This window comes from Dasypus novemcinctus, chromosome 27, assembly GCF_030445035.2.
Source record: "Dasypus novemcinctus isolate mDasNov1 chromosome 27, mDasNov1.1.hap2, whole genome shotgun sequence".
Lineage (NCBI taxonomy): Eukaryota > Metazoa > Chordata > Mammalia > Cingulata > Dasypodidae > Dasypus > Dasypus novemcinctus.
In genome coordinates, this window is record NC_080699.1 from 38,458,064 (window position 1) to 38,476,614 (window position 18,551).

The 18,551-nt window shown below is 47.0% G+C and overlaps 1 protein-coding gene across 6 annotated transcripts in view; it reads right to left on the bottom strand.

Moving 5' to 3' along the window:
- Positions 1 to 18,551, bottom strand: part of ETS1 (ETS proto-oncogene 1, transcription factor) — a 128,992-nt gene that overhangs the window by 36,534 nt on the left and 73,907 nt on the right. Inside the window, exon 1 of one of the 6 annotated variants that reach the window (XM_058289372.2) lies at positions 2,770 to 3,033. The exons of the other annotated variants lie outside the window; for them this stretch is intronic. Within the exon in view, the coding sequence (XP_058145355.1) occupies positions 2,770 to 2,812 (43 nt within the window). The 5' untranslated portion in view covers positions 2,813 to 3,033. Of the gene's footprint in view, positions 1 to 2,769; positions 3,034 to 18,551 lie in introns of those variants that run through there. 6 annotated transcript variants of the gene reach the window in all.

Genomic DNA, 18,551 nt, shown 5'->3' on the forward strand with positions numbered 1-18,551 from the left:
GAGCACCTGGGAAGTAAGGGAGAGGTGGTGACAGATGTAGACATGGACAAGAAATCCGAAGGACGCGTTCTACTCTTCATAGCAGAGGATAATGGAGATGGTACCAGCCATGCATGTTGGGCACTGAATCAACAGCAGCATGATAAAAACTCTGAGAATGAATAATATACCCTACATCTGAAAATGGCTTTACAGTTTGCCAAGACTTTCACATATACTATTCCACAATATCTGCTGAGAAACCTGGAGAAGTATGATACAATCCCCATTTTACAAGCGAGGAAAAGCAAGGCCCACAGGCATCAACAAGTTGCTACGGTTAGAGGGCTCAGGAGGCCCAAGTAGGGCCGGAAGCCAGACTTCCAACTCCTACTCCAGGGTCTTTTCACTCTGTTCCACTGTTCGGCAAACAGGAAGATCCAAACAGGAGACTCGATAGTACTAAAATTTTCAGAGCTCAAAGATGGGAAATGGGACTTTTATTTCTTCATTGACTTGAGAATTAGAGAAGTTAGGAAGAACTAACTAAAAACTTAAACAAAACTCTTCTTGGATTCAAAAAATCCAGAGTTTCCTATAACTAGCCCCCGAAAGATACAAAGAAAAGACATTTTACGGAATCTATAGTAAGTTTTTCCTTTCTTGCAACTAAGGGTAGAGCCTCCCTTTCTCCCTCCCTCCCTCCCTCAATCCTTCTTTCCTTCCTTCCATGCAAAGCAACACAGGCTAAATGACAACCTGGCTTCCTTGTCTATCTGTGTTCACCCTTGAGTCATCCTGATGGGGTAACTGTGCAAATAATATAAGGTAAATTCATTACATAAAGGATAAAGAAATAATATTTCTTAAAGGAAACCAAGAAGTAACCTTCTAATTTATATGGAGCACAAGTGTCCTAAGTGGAAAAACAGGATTCTGAGTAGAAGGAAAAAAATATATACATATACATATATACATATACATATATATATATGCATAATGGGAAATATGCCAGGCTTGCTGGGCTTGTCAGTCAAACTACAGCTGTTTCTGATCTCAGATTTGCCATTAATGTAATCACACTGGGTAAGTCACATAATGTAATTTCCAAAAGAGATTAGTTACAATGGAATGTCCCCCATCCCTTGCAAGGTTTTTAATTTTTCATAATGGCAATTTCAAAACACACATACAAGTAGAGAGAGTAATATAATAAACTCCCATTCATACTTTATCAACGTTAGAAGTTTTTTCCATCTCCCCCCTTCTCCACTAAAAAGGTATAAAGTTAATCTCAGAAAACATGTCATTTCATCCACAAATATTTTATTATCAGAAAGATATTTTTGAGGTAAAGAAGGATAAAAGCTTGCCAAGGCCGATAAACTCAAGGAGAAAGTCACTTTCCATGGTATTACCTTCCAGGTCTACATTTCATTTGTTGGCCCACTTGAATCACAGAATGTCTTTTAAATGACATGAAAGACTCTTATCATGGATCTGGGAAGTGATGAAGTTGGACAGAGAAGACAGAGCATTTCAGATGAGGATGGGAAACCAGTCCCTTTGACTCCCACTTCCTACGAGAGAAAGCTGCAACATTCAATCTTCCTAACTGTGAGTACATCCATGAACTAATAACTGTGAAGAGGAAGGGGCACAAAAAGGCTGCGAATGCTCCTGATGAGCAACAAAAGGGCACTTTGAGAGCTAAGGCCATTGCCAGACCACCTAGAACAAGTTCCCGTGGAGGAGAAAAGGTGCTTTTATTCCTTCAGGCCAAACTAATAGAAAGAAATGTTACAATCCAAGGGATGGACAACTCTGAATCTTGAATTGATTCTCCCAAGAAAATTGTTATAGGCCCCTAAGAGAATTTACTCAGTAAGGATGATAATGATCACAGAAGGATGCAAAAAGAATCTCAAGGACAGTGTCTACTGCCTTCCCTTGTTCATGCAAGGATAGAACGGAACTAGAGGTGAATGTGGCTTGTGAGGGTACAGCCCTGATTCTGAATCCTGAAACAGGCACTAGAACTCCCAGCAGACAGGGCTCACTAGAACCATAAAGCCTCTTGCCTACATTAATGCAACGGAGGGAAATTAGCTTCCTTCCTCAAACCCTCGGATCAGTTCTCAGAAACCCAGCGATGAGCAACGAGAGACAAGCAGAGTCCCAGGCTCCAGGAGGAGCTCAGCAGGAAACGGCTCCAGGGTCCCTTCTGGGCCATCCCCCCTCCCAGGCCATCTTCATCCCAACAGTGGGGCATTCTGAGACCCGACACAGAGCCTTCTCAGCCAGGGAAACATCCTGGGATTCTGTCCTGCTCTTCATATCCCAAGCTCCCTTGAAGTCACTAGTCAATAAAAACCACTCCAAAGAAGGGAGAAAGAAGCTGCACAGAATATCTCCAAGTCACCCTCTGGTGGCCTGGCTGACCTAAAATGCAAGCCCATCTCAAATTACAGCCCCGGGGACCTGGCAGATGGGGGCGCAGGGCCGCTAAGGGAATGCACACTGCTTGGGTCCATCGTGTCAACTCCGAGGTGGCTGCCTCGTCCCGGAGGGGGGCTGTCCTCGGAGGAGAGACGGTCCTCCCCGAAGTGAAGCGAGTTCCACACTCCAGAGGAGCCGGCCTCGTGGGGGGGCGCCTGGCCCGAGGAGGAGGAAGCCAGCCGGGGAGCTGAGTGCATCTAACATCTGTAGGAAGTGACCTCAGTCTTCTCCCAGCTCCCCTTCAGCCAACCCCTGCCCCATCCCCCAGAAGGAGCTTTAACACATTCTTACCACTGAGGTCCTGAGGACGCGGTGACTCACCCGCCTCACACATGGTTCCAATGAGCCCTTGACCATTACATGGTAGGGGAGCAGGAAAAACAAATGAAAGCAGTTGTAATTCGGCAGCGCCGAGTTCAGACCTGCCAGACAAAAGGGATTGCAGGCATGCTCCCAAATTCGTTCAGGCACCTGACATGCAAAAGCTATTTTTAATCGCTGGAGTTCTTGCTATCCTACCTCCCTTCCACCCTCCCCCTCCGCCACGAATGTTTCGAAGCCAGAGCAAACCCCAAATCAACTCCAGGTGTTCAGGGAAGCCCAGAAGAGGCTCTTCCGTTCTAGGATCCCAGCCAGAAAACAGAACTCCCCTCCGGGTCCTGGAGCTAAATGTTCTCGCTCTTTCCTTAAAAGAATTCAAATCTCCCACCTTAAGCATTGGGCAAATGGCCTAAAAGAGGAAGTATTTGACTGTGTGCCCTCTTGGAATAACTTCTAAACATGTATCTTCTCTAGCAGCCCAGCTAAGTGATGCACGAGAGGGGCTTCAAAATTACCTGAGATGGGAGCAGGTTTTCATTCTATAGGATGCTCTACCTGCCTCATAGTGATCATTAAATGAAACGTGTGAAAATGCCTACACTTAATACATAGTAGATGCTCAACCGTCAATGACTCAAACTGAACTGAAAAGCGCCTTGCAAAATGTAAAGAATAAATATATATAAATATATTTTTTATATTTCCCAATGATTACAGAGATAACAAAGAGAAGGAATTTGATCATTTACCCAGGTACAGCTAAGCAACTGAGAAAATGGGAGAAATGAATGCAAAAATCAGAATCCCAGATGCAAACGGAAACTGACATTCCCTCAAGTTGGTTCTTTGCTTTCACAGAACAAACAAGCTAATTATTTACCTATTCTACCTGGTAAGGGGGAAATATTTTTTTTCCTTTGTGGAATAATCATCTAAAATATGTTTGGCATGACAACATCTCACAGCTACATGAATCCAATGGATTTAAGAAGGCTTCTGGCTTTAAAAACTTCCTAAGAGTGCTATCTTAGAGTTGATGTGGCACAAAATGAAAATGTAATTCTGTGCTCAGAGTTATTTTCTGTATGTTTGGAATTTGCCAGAACCCAAACTGCACTCTACCCTAGTCATTTGTGTGCTCTTAACTTAATGACTCTCTCACATTTTAAAAGAATGCTTTGCGATTAGGATTGCGGCAAAAAAGGACCACCTCGATGGTGTGCTTTAAAGAATAATTCAGAGCTCCCAAACGATCATTTTAAGCCATTTACAAAGCGAGTTGCATGTTTCAAATCATTTCTTGAATAGAGTACTCCGCTACACTCCCACCACATGACATATTTGCAAGTCCTTAAATGTCCCAGAACAGTGTGATTTCTTTATCATGGAAAACACACAGCCATGTTGTCCATATTACTGAAAAGTATGAATTGGGTCCTTTCAACCCAAGCCTTGGCAAACGGCCATAGTGCTTCCTCCTGGCTCTTCCCACTCCTTACACTGCTAAGTGAGAGCAAACTCCTGCCCTCCTTTAGCAGAAATACTTATCACAGGGTCCTAAGACCTTTGGTAGCAACATGACCCAGGATAACCCCCCCAGAGAAGGAAGGGGACAACATCTGACATCTCCATCTTGCTATTACCCCAGCGCCCATGACCCCTGGTTTACAGATCGGTCTTTGGTGGCCCCATCCTCCCAGACCCTGGAGACACTGGTTAATGGGATAATTTACTTTCATGTCACTGGCTTACCACCTAAAATTGCCATTACCGAAACCCAAACAGAATTTTACCTTGTAGAGCAAGTTTCCTCACCTAGTCTCAGACTGTCTTGAACAGGACCAAGTTCAGTAGTATCACCAGCCTACAGGTGAGGAAACTGAGGCACACTGAGGCCAGTTAAGTGATTTGGTCAAAATGATCAAGGCAGTAAAATGATAGAACCAAGACTCGACCCAGATCGTCGGACACGGAACTCCGCTTGTTTCCTTGCACCTATCAGCAGAATTAAAAAGCAAGGGAGGCCCAAGAATATTTGCTTTCCTTTTCTCCAGCTTTGTCCTGATGGAAAAAAACCTCTTTCTGTTGAAGTGTCAAGCTTAGTCCCTGAGACACACCACAGATAAGGATGGCAGCACACGGTCCCGGTAGCCCCTTAGCCCGTCCCACCCCAAGGGGCCACATCTCCCTCTGGGCACAAGACCCGCCGGTCACACGATCGGGGTGAGGGGTGGCGCTCCTGAAAATGACGAGAAAGACGGTGCTGGGCAAGGGGGAGGATGAGGAGTTTTCTCCATGGGCAGAGGAAAAATCTGGGCAAACAAACGGAGTCAAGCCCGTTTATTTAGGCTGGAAGAGGTACCGTTTTTCTGCACTTTTGAACTGTTTTCTCAAGGCCTGACTCTCCCTCCCACGCAGGAAACAAACACAGAGGCAGGCCTCTTCCAGGCAGCTCTCAGTTGCTCAGTCCTAGCCAGGGAAGAGCAGAAGGAAGAGGGGAAAGGAGACCTGGGGGAAGGGGGACGGTGCCCACCCAGGCAGCAGACAGGGAGGAGGGCAAGGGCCGGGCAAGAAGAAAGGGGAAGAGCTGGCAGCGAAGATGGGCGAAGGAAGGGCGGCAGAGGAGCGAGAGGAGGGGAAAAGAGGAGAGAGTGAAGCCTGGAAAATCTAAAACCAGAATAAAGGACAAGAAGGCAGAGTGGAACCGGGTGGAGAGAGCCAGGGACTTAGTCCCAATTAATGATGCTCAGAAAGCAACATTTTTCCATAAATTTTGAAAGGGAAATTTCTCTCCACTTTCTTATTTATTTAGGCATTAAAGAAATACATTTTTAGACCAGAAGAGGACCGTTTTTCCAATGGGAAAAAAAGCCTTGTTGGAGATGAAAGCCAGTCTTCAAAAACCTCTTGGAGGAAGCTGAAACCCCACGTCTTGGTGCAGCAGAAAGAAAAACAAAGTGGACATTCTTCCCGCATTCTAAAGCTTTTTTATGCAGATGTGTTTTCCTTTTAATAAATAAATCTGGAGAGAGAAGGAAAAAACATACCCGTACACATTCACACAGTGCGACTGTCTGTTTTCCACCGAGGGAAAGCACGACGAAAAATGAGAATATATAAAGTCCATTTTCCCAGGACAAGAGACAAATACTCTGAACGTGCCAACCACAGGCACTGCAGCCCAGCACACACAGCCTGTCCCAGGCGTCCAAGTCAACAAAGGAATATTTGCTAATAAGTATAATCAGTTAGGGCAGGGCCTGCGGCACAGCCCACCACACTGCTCCAGAAAGACCTTTTAGCACAACGCCTCACTTGAGATATTTGGTTGCTCCCTGCTCTTTGAGTGACTCACTTTCACTTATAAACGGCAAGCATTTTTAGAAAACGGTCCTTCACAGCAAATGAAAACCGGCCTTCTTACGCCTTCTCACCATTGGCTGAGTCTGCTGGTTGCAGCCATACAGTATAAAGCTCATCTTTCTTCCTATTTCAGCTTGGCAAATGCTTCACCCCTCCCCTTTGTCATCACTTCTGGCTCGGTTTTAAAAATCCTTGGTTCCTCCACCCATTCGTGATGGCCTGGCTTAAGATATTTCCTGCCACCACCGTCCCCCTCTGAGCCCAGGAGAAACCCAGGACGCCAGGTTCGTCAAGGGCGTCATGGAGTGGATGCCATGTTTCTCAGAACGAAATGGGAGCAATAAGATTATCACTGACATTCACCTCTACGAAACTTCAGCTTCTTGTGACCCTTTCTGCCAGGTGTGGAGATATTTTTTATATCACGAATCCACCCTCAACTTGTCCACAAACCCTCTCAACTTCGCACCATCTGCAACTTTCGATGTAGATGACGTGACGCTAGAGCTCATGCATTATTCAGAGGCTGAGTTGAAGGGTTAGTCATCAAGACCCTTTGGGTAGTTACTCAACCAGTTACAAATCCCCCTGACTCTACCATCACTGGATCACTAGATCCACGTATCTTCATCCTGACCACAAATACACCATGGAAAGAGACAAAGCTTTGCTGGAATCAAAGTTTGAGGCTACAGTATTCAGTTGGTCTGTCTGTTGTGGAGTCACTCACTCCTCCATTCACATTTCTCCCTAAGCACTGGACACATGCAAAGCGAGCTGATGGAAATGGCCTGGGCTGGGATTCAGACCTCTGCACAATGAGAGACAGAGGGAGTGGGAAAGGGAGAAAGAGGGGGAGAGAGCAGCAAGCTACAGCCACAGCAGTGCTTAAATGCTTTGCTTCCAGAAACAATGGGCAGTTAGAGAACAATGGCTACAGACAAAGTCTTGGTCTATTTATATCTGCCACTGTGAGTCCCAGACAGGAGGAACTGGAAGTCTGCCCTGTATGCACAGCTCCAACTGGACTCAAGCTGGGAGGAAGATGAGGTCACCAAGAATGCTGCCTGCTTAGGAACAGGCTTCTTTTTTAGCTCACATAGTTCCTTCTTAGCCTAAAGGATCTCTTTAGCCAAGTGAAGAAGTTTACTTGCCTACTACGGAAACACAGCCAGGGCTGAAAAGGGCAGAAATGCAACTGCTGCTTGGCCTGAACCAAAGCAATTAAGGTCTCCCTTTACAGAGATCCCAGGAAGGTGGGAATGCCAAGGTCAAAGCCAAGCCTGCAGAGAGAGAGACCAAAGCTATGGTCTCTGATGTTTGCTAACGACACATGGTCAGGGGCAGTCTAAAAGGGAAGTTCCCTCCCTCACTTATTTGGCGCTAAAGAGACCAAGCACTGAGCATCACAGATAGGTGTCCTTCCTGTCTAATGACGCTCTCTGCTTCAGCCCCTGGGACAGCTACTCCATTTTCTGGAAATGTCAATTGGGCTCGAACATGAATTGGGGGGGCTCGTTTCGGTCCTTCCTAACTGTGTTACTCCTATTCTTCATCCTCTTAGAGACTTTCTAAAAAGGGCCAGCAGTGGGCAGGTAAGCCTGTCATAGACACTAAACTGAAAATGAACAGAGTCTGGGGTGGGGAGGGACAGGCAGTGCAGCAGCAGCCCACCCTCCTTCACGCCTTCCAGGGGTCTAGTAAGCCTTCACAAGCAACCAACGCACACAGTCAGTAACTGTGCCCCGGTGGGTCCAGGCCAACCTGAGAGCTTCAGGAATCGCCAGCACAAAGCCGGAGTCTCCCAAAGGCCAGAAATCCAGGGCTTCCTCCAGAGATGCCCTGTGGGCCTAACTTGGCCTTTTCACTCAGGCGTGCATGTTCTGGTGGATGATTTCTCTTCTCCCTCCTTGGCAAACCATCCCTTAAGTAGGTGGAAAGGCACCTGAATGAGACCCTTGTCCTCCTTTTCATGGAAATAGCTCTAAATGATTCACTGAGAATAGCCCTGGGAGGGACCTAGAGGCACTTAAATGTTTCCCACTTTAAACACCTGAGCAGCACAGTACAGGCTAATGCTGGGCATTGCTGGGCCGATGCAAACAATGAATGGTAAAAAGGGATGGACTGATATTCTTACACACACACTCTCTCTTCCTTGACTTCAAAACTGCCTGAGCCAAGATGCCCGGGGTGCACACCATCTGTACAGTGGTCTAATAAACTTGAATTACCAGGATAATGGAGATAGCATAAACTAAGCCACCAAGTGAACATTCCTAAGTTATCAGAAACTGCACATTTTTCAGTCTAACCAGATGGTGGAGACTGAAACCCAGAATGAATCACTAGACCACCAAAAATTCACCAAACGGCGAGGATCTCTAGGGGTGCAGGGTCCACCTGACCCAGTGCCTCATTCCAACTCTCCTTCCCTGACGTCTGCTCCCCCTTCCTCTGCTCCCCACAAGCTAAACACTGCCTTCTTCCGCGAGGGCCCTGCTGAGTCATCCCTGTGTAATACAAGAGAGCCACGTGGGAACCACGTGGTAAGGACGGGGGGAGGCGGGGAGACACACATTCCCACCCTGGAGCCAGGCCTGACATCAGAGAAGACGCAAAACTTCCCACCCACAGCATGTTTGGCAAGTGCGTGAGGGAGACCTTCACTTGGCCCATTGGAGTCTTTAAAGATGACAGCACGATGGCTTGGCCGCTCCTTGGGTCATCTGGTGTTTGCACCATCGGGGCCTGTGGGTTCAGCAACTCATGGAATAAAGCCCCCAATCAGTTCAGTAAATCCAAACATAGATCCTAAGTGAGGAGTCAGCAATCCTCCTGTTCCTTCATGGGATTTAGGTCATAATTTCAGAGTCCCTGCTCAAGTTTCCTGAACTGCTAAGGAGGTACTTAGGATGCAGAGAGATGCATTTCCAAGGCATTTTTGCAGGCTTCCTAACACTGCTACACCTATCATCAGAGCCTGCTCCAAGGCTTGTTTAGACCTGCCTGATCTACAATTTGGGCCCCTCTACCTCTTCAGCTTTGGCTTTTTTTATAGCCCGGAGCAGTAAGTATCACTCTGTGCACCTGACTGCTGTCACACTTGTCCCTGTCTCCACGTCTCTCCTGCCCTCACCATGCTGGCATGAAGTAGGAAACCTCGCCCGTGGCCAAACAGCAGAGCAGAAGAATTAACAGGATTTGCTATAAAACCGCAACAGCTCCTTGGTGGGACACTCTCCTTCCTGGCCACCCAGAGTAATTATAAAATGAATGAAGAGTAGGCTGCCGGGTGGAGAGGAGGAGCCAAGATCTGTCACAGGCCAGGGACCTACATGAGTCCTGAGACCCTGAATTAGAAGGGACTTTGGACATCACCCAGCTCAAACCATTTCTTTTACTGATGAGGAAAGTCGAGCTCAGGAAGGTGACATCAGCTTGCCTTAGGTCACAGGGTCACTAATTCTAGATCTCTTGACTCCCCACCCAGTATTTTTGTTTCTCCTACACCACTGCTGTTTTACTGAGAGCAGGGGACTGGGGTGGGAGGTTGACCCTCTTCCCCATATCTTCACCACCACAAAGCACGGGGTCATCATTCTCTATAGGCACTGCTCCTCTCTAGGTTCTTAGGAACCACAGAGGAAAATCTCATCCAAAGTCCTAGTAAACAGGACTGGGAGGTTTATGGCCTTACGATGCTAGCTGTTCCCACTGCAGATCGTAAGTTTTCAATGACAATGGTCAGACTCAGCTATAGAAGATGGATAGGGGGATCAAAAAGCAATCATCAACACGCAACGTCAATTGCAAGACCCCGCCACGTACAGCAGCTCTGAAATTTGAGGATGTTATTCTTATCAGTCCAGAAACAGTGATGCAGCAGATCATCTCAGGAACGCACTGGCATTTGTCGAAAAAGCACTGAAAGGAGAATAAACCACCAACAAATCATCTGAAGGTTCCACAATCTTTCCAATCCATTCTGGATGGTATTCCAAATTCAGTAACTGAGGCCCAGGGATATGGTGGAGGGGATATAACGAATCCCACTGACAAAGCCAGAACCCAAAATTGAGGACACAGGCCTCTAGGTTGAAACCCATGCTTCCAATTAATGAGGTCATATGTCTAACCCAAAAGGCCACAGCCTGGAGCCATTCAACCAGCTCTCGTCTGAAAGATGAATGCTTTTGGAGTTCTGGGAACTAAGGCATCTAGGACACAGCCACCTGGCTGCGATGTCTGTTAGTCCCCACAGATTTTCTCCCCTTCCCCTTCAGATGGGCCTCTCATAATGGCCCGAACAGCCGGAAACTTCAGCAGCCTCCCAATCCCACAGCTGCCCTAGAGTCTCGCCCACACTGGACCAGAGCCCACGGCATCGGATGCTTCTTCCAGCAGCAAGCCCAGGAGGCCGGTAAGTCGCCAGGCCGACCCAGCCTCCCGATCAATGGGCATGACAGGCCAATGGCTGGAGAGCAGAGCAAGAGTGATCAATGCAAACAAGGGAGGGAGCAGAAGCCGTCCTCCATCTGCCCGTGTCAGGTGGGCACGGGAGAGACGGCGGGATGTGCAGCTCTCATCCGCCGCTAATAAATGGCTCTGTCTCATCAGGAAGCCATTAGGAAACTTCAGCCGCCACAGCCCCCAAGCTCCGGGGACTGAACCGTCTGCAGGCAGCTGGCAAGAGGACCCGTGAGCAATGCCCAGATGCGCACAGGGCAGCTCCCCGCGTCAGCCCGCGGAGGAAAGCTGCAGCTTGAGTGGTGATGGAGGAGGGAGTGAGAGAGCTGCTCAGAGGTGGGCGAGACACCGAGCTCTCCAGACAGCAGCTCAGGGCAGGGGGAAGAAGGCTCAGTAGTGGGGTTGCTCATCAAGAAGCACGAGTCCACCTCCTCACAGCTCCTGTTTGACCAGCTTCCATTTCTTCAAGAAAGCCTACTCACTGCTCATGGGCAGGGGGGTGAAGAAAAAATGTTCTGGAATTAGAGAGTGGTGACAGCTGCCCAACTCTGGTTATGTCCTAAAAACCGCTGAGCTGTGTGCTTTGAAATGGTGGGGTTTATGGCATGTGAGTTACACTTCAATCAAAATATTAATTTTTAGGTAGAAAAGCTATTGATGCACTGCTAGGGGACAAGCAATGGGGATGTCTTGGTGACCGAGAGAGAGACCTGGTCCCAACTCTCAGAGTTTCACAAGCATGCAGATCTAAGTGCACAAACAACTATGTACGGCAGCACCTGCAAATCCTCATGAAATGCACAGATACACTAGGCTCACCAGGATCCCGTGGACGAGGCGAGGCGAGGTCCGCTGCCCACCACACACATCTGCCGTGTGGTGCCGCAGGGATCACTGATTGAGAACAAAGAGACGGTGCCAATAGACTCCAGGAAATAAGCAAAATCCCTGAGGCAAATTCCCCTAAACCCAAAGATGTTTCCAGAAAAGACTGCCCCTGCACTCACTTAAAGTGACACGAGCCATTTCATATTTACGTGTATCAGGTTTTCAGGGGAAAGAAGGCTCCTGACAGAGACCCAGCCCTTTCCCGGTTCTGGAAGATTCTTTCCCAACCCCTGAGGGTGACGGCGGGGGACAAAAAAGGCCAGCTAGAACAGGGTTTCCAGGCACACAAACACCAGAGCAGGGTCGCCAGGCATGAACCAGCAAGGTGCAATGACAACGCCGTGACGAAAAGAGATCTTCTTGGAATACTTCTTTCCCAAGATGAACCATGAGTTCTGTCCCCTGGAATCCCCCAGAGCCATTCTGATTGGCCCCTCAGCCTGACTCAAGATGAGCTCGGCAATGGGCAACACCCTCGGATGAGTAAAAGAACTGGGCAAGGAACGGAGTGGGGGGAGAGGGGAGGCCAGAGAGGAGGTGGGCGGGAGGCAGAACCGGAAACAAGGCAAGCGCTGACCCAGCCGCGGGGACAGAGAGATGGCAGGGCCTGCTCCAGGGGTGGCAGTGTGGCAGCATTCGAGCGGGAACTGAGGATTCTCTGAGCCTCACACACAACTCCAGTTGGGAGCCAGCCCCGGCTTGGCAGCCAGCTCACTGCTGCTTTATGATATACTGAATTAGTCACTGGATTAGCCAGCACATTTACACATACTGGCTCACAGCTGTTTAAAGACGCAGGATCCCCTTTTCTGGGTGCCAAATTTTGGCCGTGAAATCAACCCCTGCGACTGGCAACTGGCAAACTCCAAGGTGCACGATTCCTCCGGTCGTCTTCAGTTGCAACGCACTTTAGGGGAGCCTCCTAGAACCAGGACAGTCTCACAAAAGGATCAAGAGGAAGTGGAGAGGTGGGGCTGCTGAGAAAGAAAGGACTGCGGGTGACTGGGATCCAGAGGCTTATTATCTTTAGGAGTGGTCAAATGAATTTCTTTGCCCTGGACCTTCAGGACTAGTTTAAGTGGAAGGCAGCCTGGTTCGGGAAGTGACAGCGGAGGGAGGGAAGCTCTGATTCTGGCTTCACCACTAGCTTGCTGCATTGTCAAGAGAGTAAACCTTCCGTGCCTTGGTGACTTCCCAGAAAGGGAAAGGTGGCAGAGAAAAGAGAAGAGTAACTCACCAATTAAAATAACCCTATATCCTGATAACGGCCATCCTAAGCAATAGCCTTGCCCAGGGGGCAGGGATAATGCCTGAAAATCCTGCTTTAGGCTGGGAAGCCTGACCTGCCCCTAACTCAAGTTTGCTCAGGGAGAGGAAGAAAACAATGTGCTGGCCACAGCGGCCCACTCGGTCTGGGGGTGTCAAGTGGAAAATTTTCCGTAACCAGGTTAACAGTAACCACAGTTTTAACAGCCATTGAAGCAATAACAGTGTCAACAGTAATGAACGTTTGTACAGAATGTGGTACCCTACGAGAAAATGATAAAATACCACTTATGGAGATCCAGCAGCCGTGAAAAAGTATTTCACAGGAATTATCTCCGACCCCTACCATAGCTCTAAAAGTTCTTTGTTATGATCATTTCCACGGCAAGGAAGAGAAAAACTACATTTAGGGAGTTAAATAAGTTGCCTGAGACAAGGTAGTCAGCAGCACGCCTGAATTCAAATGCTTCTGGCTTACTCCAAAGCTCTTTCCATGACACCACTGCATCCAGTGAGAATACCACTGCAGCCAATACGATGAATGACAGGCTGTGATATTTAGGGACAAAGCTTACTTACTCTGCATCAAAGTCAATGTAAATCCCTTCCTTTTCACTCACTGGTGCCATGTGCCAAAGGGGAAAAATGAAGATTCATCTCTATCCTACGATTAAGGTAAGAATCTTGTGGCATAGGTAAACGCACAAGGACACCTTGATAAATGTGAGAACCAAACGCTGATAGTAAAGCAAGGTGAACTGCTTTTAGGCTCCACTAGAACAGGTATTTTGAGAGGTTTCCCAAATAGATTTGTGACTAGTGTGGGAAGGACAAGCCTAGTGTGTATCTTGCACAGCTTCTGGAAATATAAATATGAATTCCTTGGAACTGGTTTGCCCAGAAAAAAACACTGAAAATATTCTCTTCTTCCAAAGCAAGGCAGTTGGGGGCAACTGGAGACTTGACTCATCTCTGTGCGTGGCTCACTGTCTGTCCCATGCCACTAAGCAGCACATGCTGATCAAAGTCTTGTGAATCAAGGGCCAGTCTCCAGGGCCCAAATGCATCTAAAAAACAAGTTGTTCTCTCCTTCCCCCAGCACCCAGGATTGTTTGGAGAAGTGCAGCCAGCCTGAAATGTCAAAGTTCTCCCTTCCAGCCCATATATCCCAAAACAGTATGGGTGAGGGCAGAGAAAATCCGAGAAGCCCCAAGACAGGCCCTCAGAAATCCAGAAATAGATATTTTATTAAAAAAAAAAAAAAAAAAAAATTCAATTGCCTCAGAGGTTAGTTCTAGGTCTACCTCGTAGATGTTGATTCATTCCATGCGTGTGCTTCTTTTTCTATAAACATTCTTGTTGCATCAAGTGGCCTCAAGGCCTAGACTTGTGCCTCTGAATATCCCCTCCCTGGAGAATTCTCAGCATGGGTGGAGCTCTTACTTCATTCCTCAATTTCCCAATCTGGAAAATGGGGGCCAAAGCACCAATCTGTATGCAAGTTTAGTAAACTTCATCAGCTGCTGTTCGCTTATCTGTTTGGAATTTGAAAATGCACAGTAGAAATTATGTGAACTATATATACTTCTATTTTTCATTTTCCCTGTACTCCACATCCCAATGGTATTTATAGATGAACTAAATGTTTCTTCCTTATGCTGATATAATGAGGCATCTAAAAGAGATCTATTATATAGAAGCCCATGCCAGGAATCAAAGCCTCTTTTGAGGATGTTAACAAAGTATCTCCCCAAGCAGATTCTGTCTAAGTAGGTAGGACTTTGTAGTTAGAAAGAATCAAGTTTCAGATTTGTGGTTTGAAAACTCTATGGCCTTGGACAAATTATTTGAACCTTCCTAAGACTCCGTTTCTTCTCTCTACAAAGGAGATTAAAACACCAACCTCATCGGGTTGTCTGAAGATAAGAGATCATTTTTGTAGAGCACTTTGCAAAGTACCTGCCACATAGTAGGCACTCTAAAAATATTAGTTTCACTTCTCTCACTCTTCCAAACTGAAACATAGATCTGCACGGAGACCAAAAACAGGCTCATGGCAGTTCTGAAGAAAGTGTTTGGTTTCCATTAGGAGACAAGGAAGGTGTAGATCTGAACTCTTGATCTTAGGTGAAATCAAGGATGCATTTCCTGTATATACATGACTCACCCTGAGGCAGTTCATATGCATTAAGCACTGACACTCCAAATCATCTCTCACCAATTTAATATGTTCTTCTTGCATTACCAATGACTCTAGAGTACTTTCTAAACGTTAACTCATTAGCCCTCCCACACTCTTCGAACAAAAGGTGCTTCCTTAACCAAAGAGGAATATGGACATGATGCAGAGATGTGGCTATCAGGAACCATCCAAGGCTACAAGCAGTCCCAGGTATCCTCATTCTCACACCAGGCAAAAAAAAAATAGAAAGAAAGTATTAGGACGATCACCTATGGGTGAACTTGTCCAGTCTATAGCAAGGAAAATGTTCGACAATAGTCAAAGGCAAGGCCAAGGACCCTTAGGCCTGATCCAAACGTATTCATAAATGGAGAGCACTAAGCCAGAGGCCCAGACCCCAATTTGAGGAGTCATATAAGGATTTACTTTATAAGAAGGAAACTTTCCTGGCAAGCACTGAAGTTAGTATCCAGATGCAAAAGTGCCACACCTAAAACTATGATCTCCATTTTCATGACAATCAGATAGGCACTCCTTAGATCTTATTCCCACCTCATCTTCCCCCAATAATTCAGAGGCCCCCAAACACTGCTGCCTGCTTAGGATTTACACCCACTCCCAAGGAAACAGCAACAGGCCGAGCAGAGACCTCTCAATGTGACGACCTGCCACCATGTGGCCTTGGAATGATGTTTTAGTTTTCAGAATGGCCAAAAAGTAAAGCATGAAGGGGAGTGATGGGGGCGTGGGATGGGGCAGCCTTCACTTTTGTTGCTAAAGAAAGCTCATTTCATTGATTAGGGTGAATCATCTAATTAAACTTTGCTATACTCCTAGTGGATCATATCTGGTGTCAGAGCACATGCCCTCTGCCCCTAAAGAGAACTAATTGAGGAGAGAGAAAACATCATTTATCTAAGAAGTTAATTCTTATATCTTTGGCAAAACTCTCTCCCATAACACAGATTGTGAGCTGCAAAGGTTTTTATGTTTTGGTTTTTTGTTGTTTTCTTTTTCTCCAGAAGCACTCTTGCAGCTCCCTAAATAAAGTCTCTGCTACTCAGTAAAATGGACCTCATTTGCCAAAGGGGGTAAACCGAGGCACAGAAGAGCCAAGCAATTGGATTATAGCTCAGCAGAATGGAGTAGAGGTTGGATAGGAATTATTTTCAAATCCTACTCAGATTTCAAAAAGAATACATATTTCTCAAAGTTCGACACCAAGTTGCCCTAGAAGGAAATGGCATTTTTGTCCAGTAGCCTGTGAGGTAATTCACACTTTTTTCACTTCTTGAAACAGAACTAACTTGCCACCTACTAAAAGTCTGATCAGTGGGTTGGCATCGTGGGCGTCTGTGCCACCTTTCAAGATAGCTGTGCCAGAGTGATCTTGGAAGACTGCTCAGAGCTCAACACTTAGCAGGCTGTGTTGAATCCATTAAATGGGAAGAGCGTGCCATGCTGACATATCTGGTTTCAAGCTAATGCTTTTTGTTTAGGGGATTGCTGTGTTTTGTTTTGTTTTTCCTTTTAATTCAATTGCATGCACCAGGAACTCATCACATCAAAGAAATACTTAAAATGAGTGTGGCTGGCCAGAAATGTCAGAGGCTTTGTAGAAATTGACATCCTGTTCAAATTCTGCCACTTATTTGCCATATAACCTTGGGAAAGTAACTTAGCATCGCTGCTCTGCAGTTTTCTCATTTGTAAAATGTCTTTACCTCAGAGGACCACTGTGAGGCTCAAATGAGGGTACACAGGTGAAACCACACAGCAAACTGTAAAGTGCTGCTAAGGTTATCTCCAGGTACTGAGGTGAACTGGTAGATAACATTCAGAAACAGATCTCAGTGTTTGCTCGTAGTCAATAAACACCAGGTATTTGGGGGAATCGGAAGGCAACTGACACAGAATTTTAGAGTTAGATACAGATAGGTTTGAATCCATCTCCAGCCCCTTGCCACCCCACACCAGCTGTGAGACCTGGCAACCTAGCAAACCTCTCAGTTTATTCTCTAGGAAATGGGAATAATGGGAATAATGCTTAGCTACTAGGGATCAGGGGAAGATAGCAAGGTTCTTGGCGCAAAGTTAGCACCCAATAACTTCAAAGAAAAGTACAAAAGGTGGAGAGAAGTGGCTGCAGAAGCACATTCACTGAGCGATAAACTGCCCTGAGCCAGCAGTGACAGTCCTTGTTTTCCCCCCAAACGGGCATGGTGAACTTAGGTCCCTGCTTCAGAAAGAAAAGGGTAAATGCAACGGACCTTTCTCGACATAGAGAAATCGCCTTGACAAAATGAGAAGTCACAGAGCAGCCGGGTGCCAGCTAGGTAGGCTCTTCCACTGCCGCAAGAGCAGCCTGTAGAAAGCTCGGTGGCCCACGCGTCCCACCCCCCGAGGCACAGTGGCCACCGCCTCGGGGCTGCCTGGCAAACCAAAGCGGCCCCTGACGGCACGGGGCAGCCTGTCCTGCTGAAGGCGCGGCTGGCTGCTGCCCCGACACCTCCGTACAAACCGGGAGGCAGGGCCCCAGCACGCCGGGTGTGCCAGGAAGAGGCGCCCAGATGGCCCATAGCAGCGTGCATTCCTGCCGCGGGAGGGGAATGTTTACAGACCGCGCGCTGCACCAGGAGGGGCAGCCGTGGATGAAACCAGGTCATGACTCAGACCACACGCTCAGCCCTGAGGATGCAGCTGGCCGGGGGCTTCACCTCCCGGACCCCCAACCTCCATCTCCTTCCTCCAGATCAGACCCCGCAGGGGGGCTGCTTTCCGCTGTCTGAAAGCCCCGGGGGGAAAAGGAAGCTGCTTCCTGGAGGGAGACCAAGAGGAAGGCATGAGCCCTGGTCCAGGGGCAGCCCTGGACAATGTGCCTCGGTTTCCCCACCTGCAGGCAAAGCCTACAGCTCCCTCTGAAAGTTGCCCTCCACAGAGGTATGCAAAACGCCTCGATGATTAGCAGGATTCAGGGATGAGGGTGAAAACACCCCCATTTTGCCTACTTCTTGACTGACAGGCTGCATCCTCTCCAAGCCTTCATTTTAAATGCCACCCAGAGCCCTAGAGCATGAGTGTCAGGAGGCACCTTATCAATCATCTTCTCCAACTGATCTATTTGACCGGTGAAGAAGACCAGGGCCAGAAAAAGGAAAGACAACCTATGCCTAATGGATAGGATTCCCTTAAATTTTAGGCAAGCAAAATCAAATAGGAACAATGCATAAATACCAAATGTATAAAGATCAATCGCATGACAATTCTTCCACAGAAAATTTCTGAAACCGTCTGAAGGGTATTTTTAAATTAAACTCAACAATACCCTCTTATTTCAAACATGAGTGATAAATAGTGAATGGAGGGGGTATATGGGGACCTCATTTTTTTAATGTAACATTTAAAAGAAAATAAAGGAAAAAAAAGAAAGTCACACCATAAGAAATAAAATAAATAGAAAAAAAATAGTGAATAGCCCTGGCACAAAGCAATCATCTCATAAAATGCAATTAATTGAGGGCAGGTATAGTTCCTGGCATATAGTAGAAGTTTCTAAGTGCTTCAGGAAAAATTTAAAAAATAA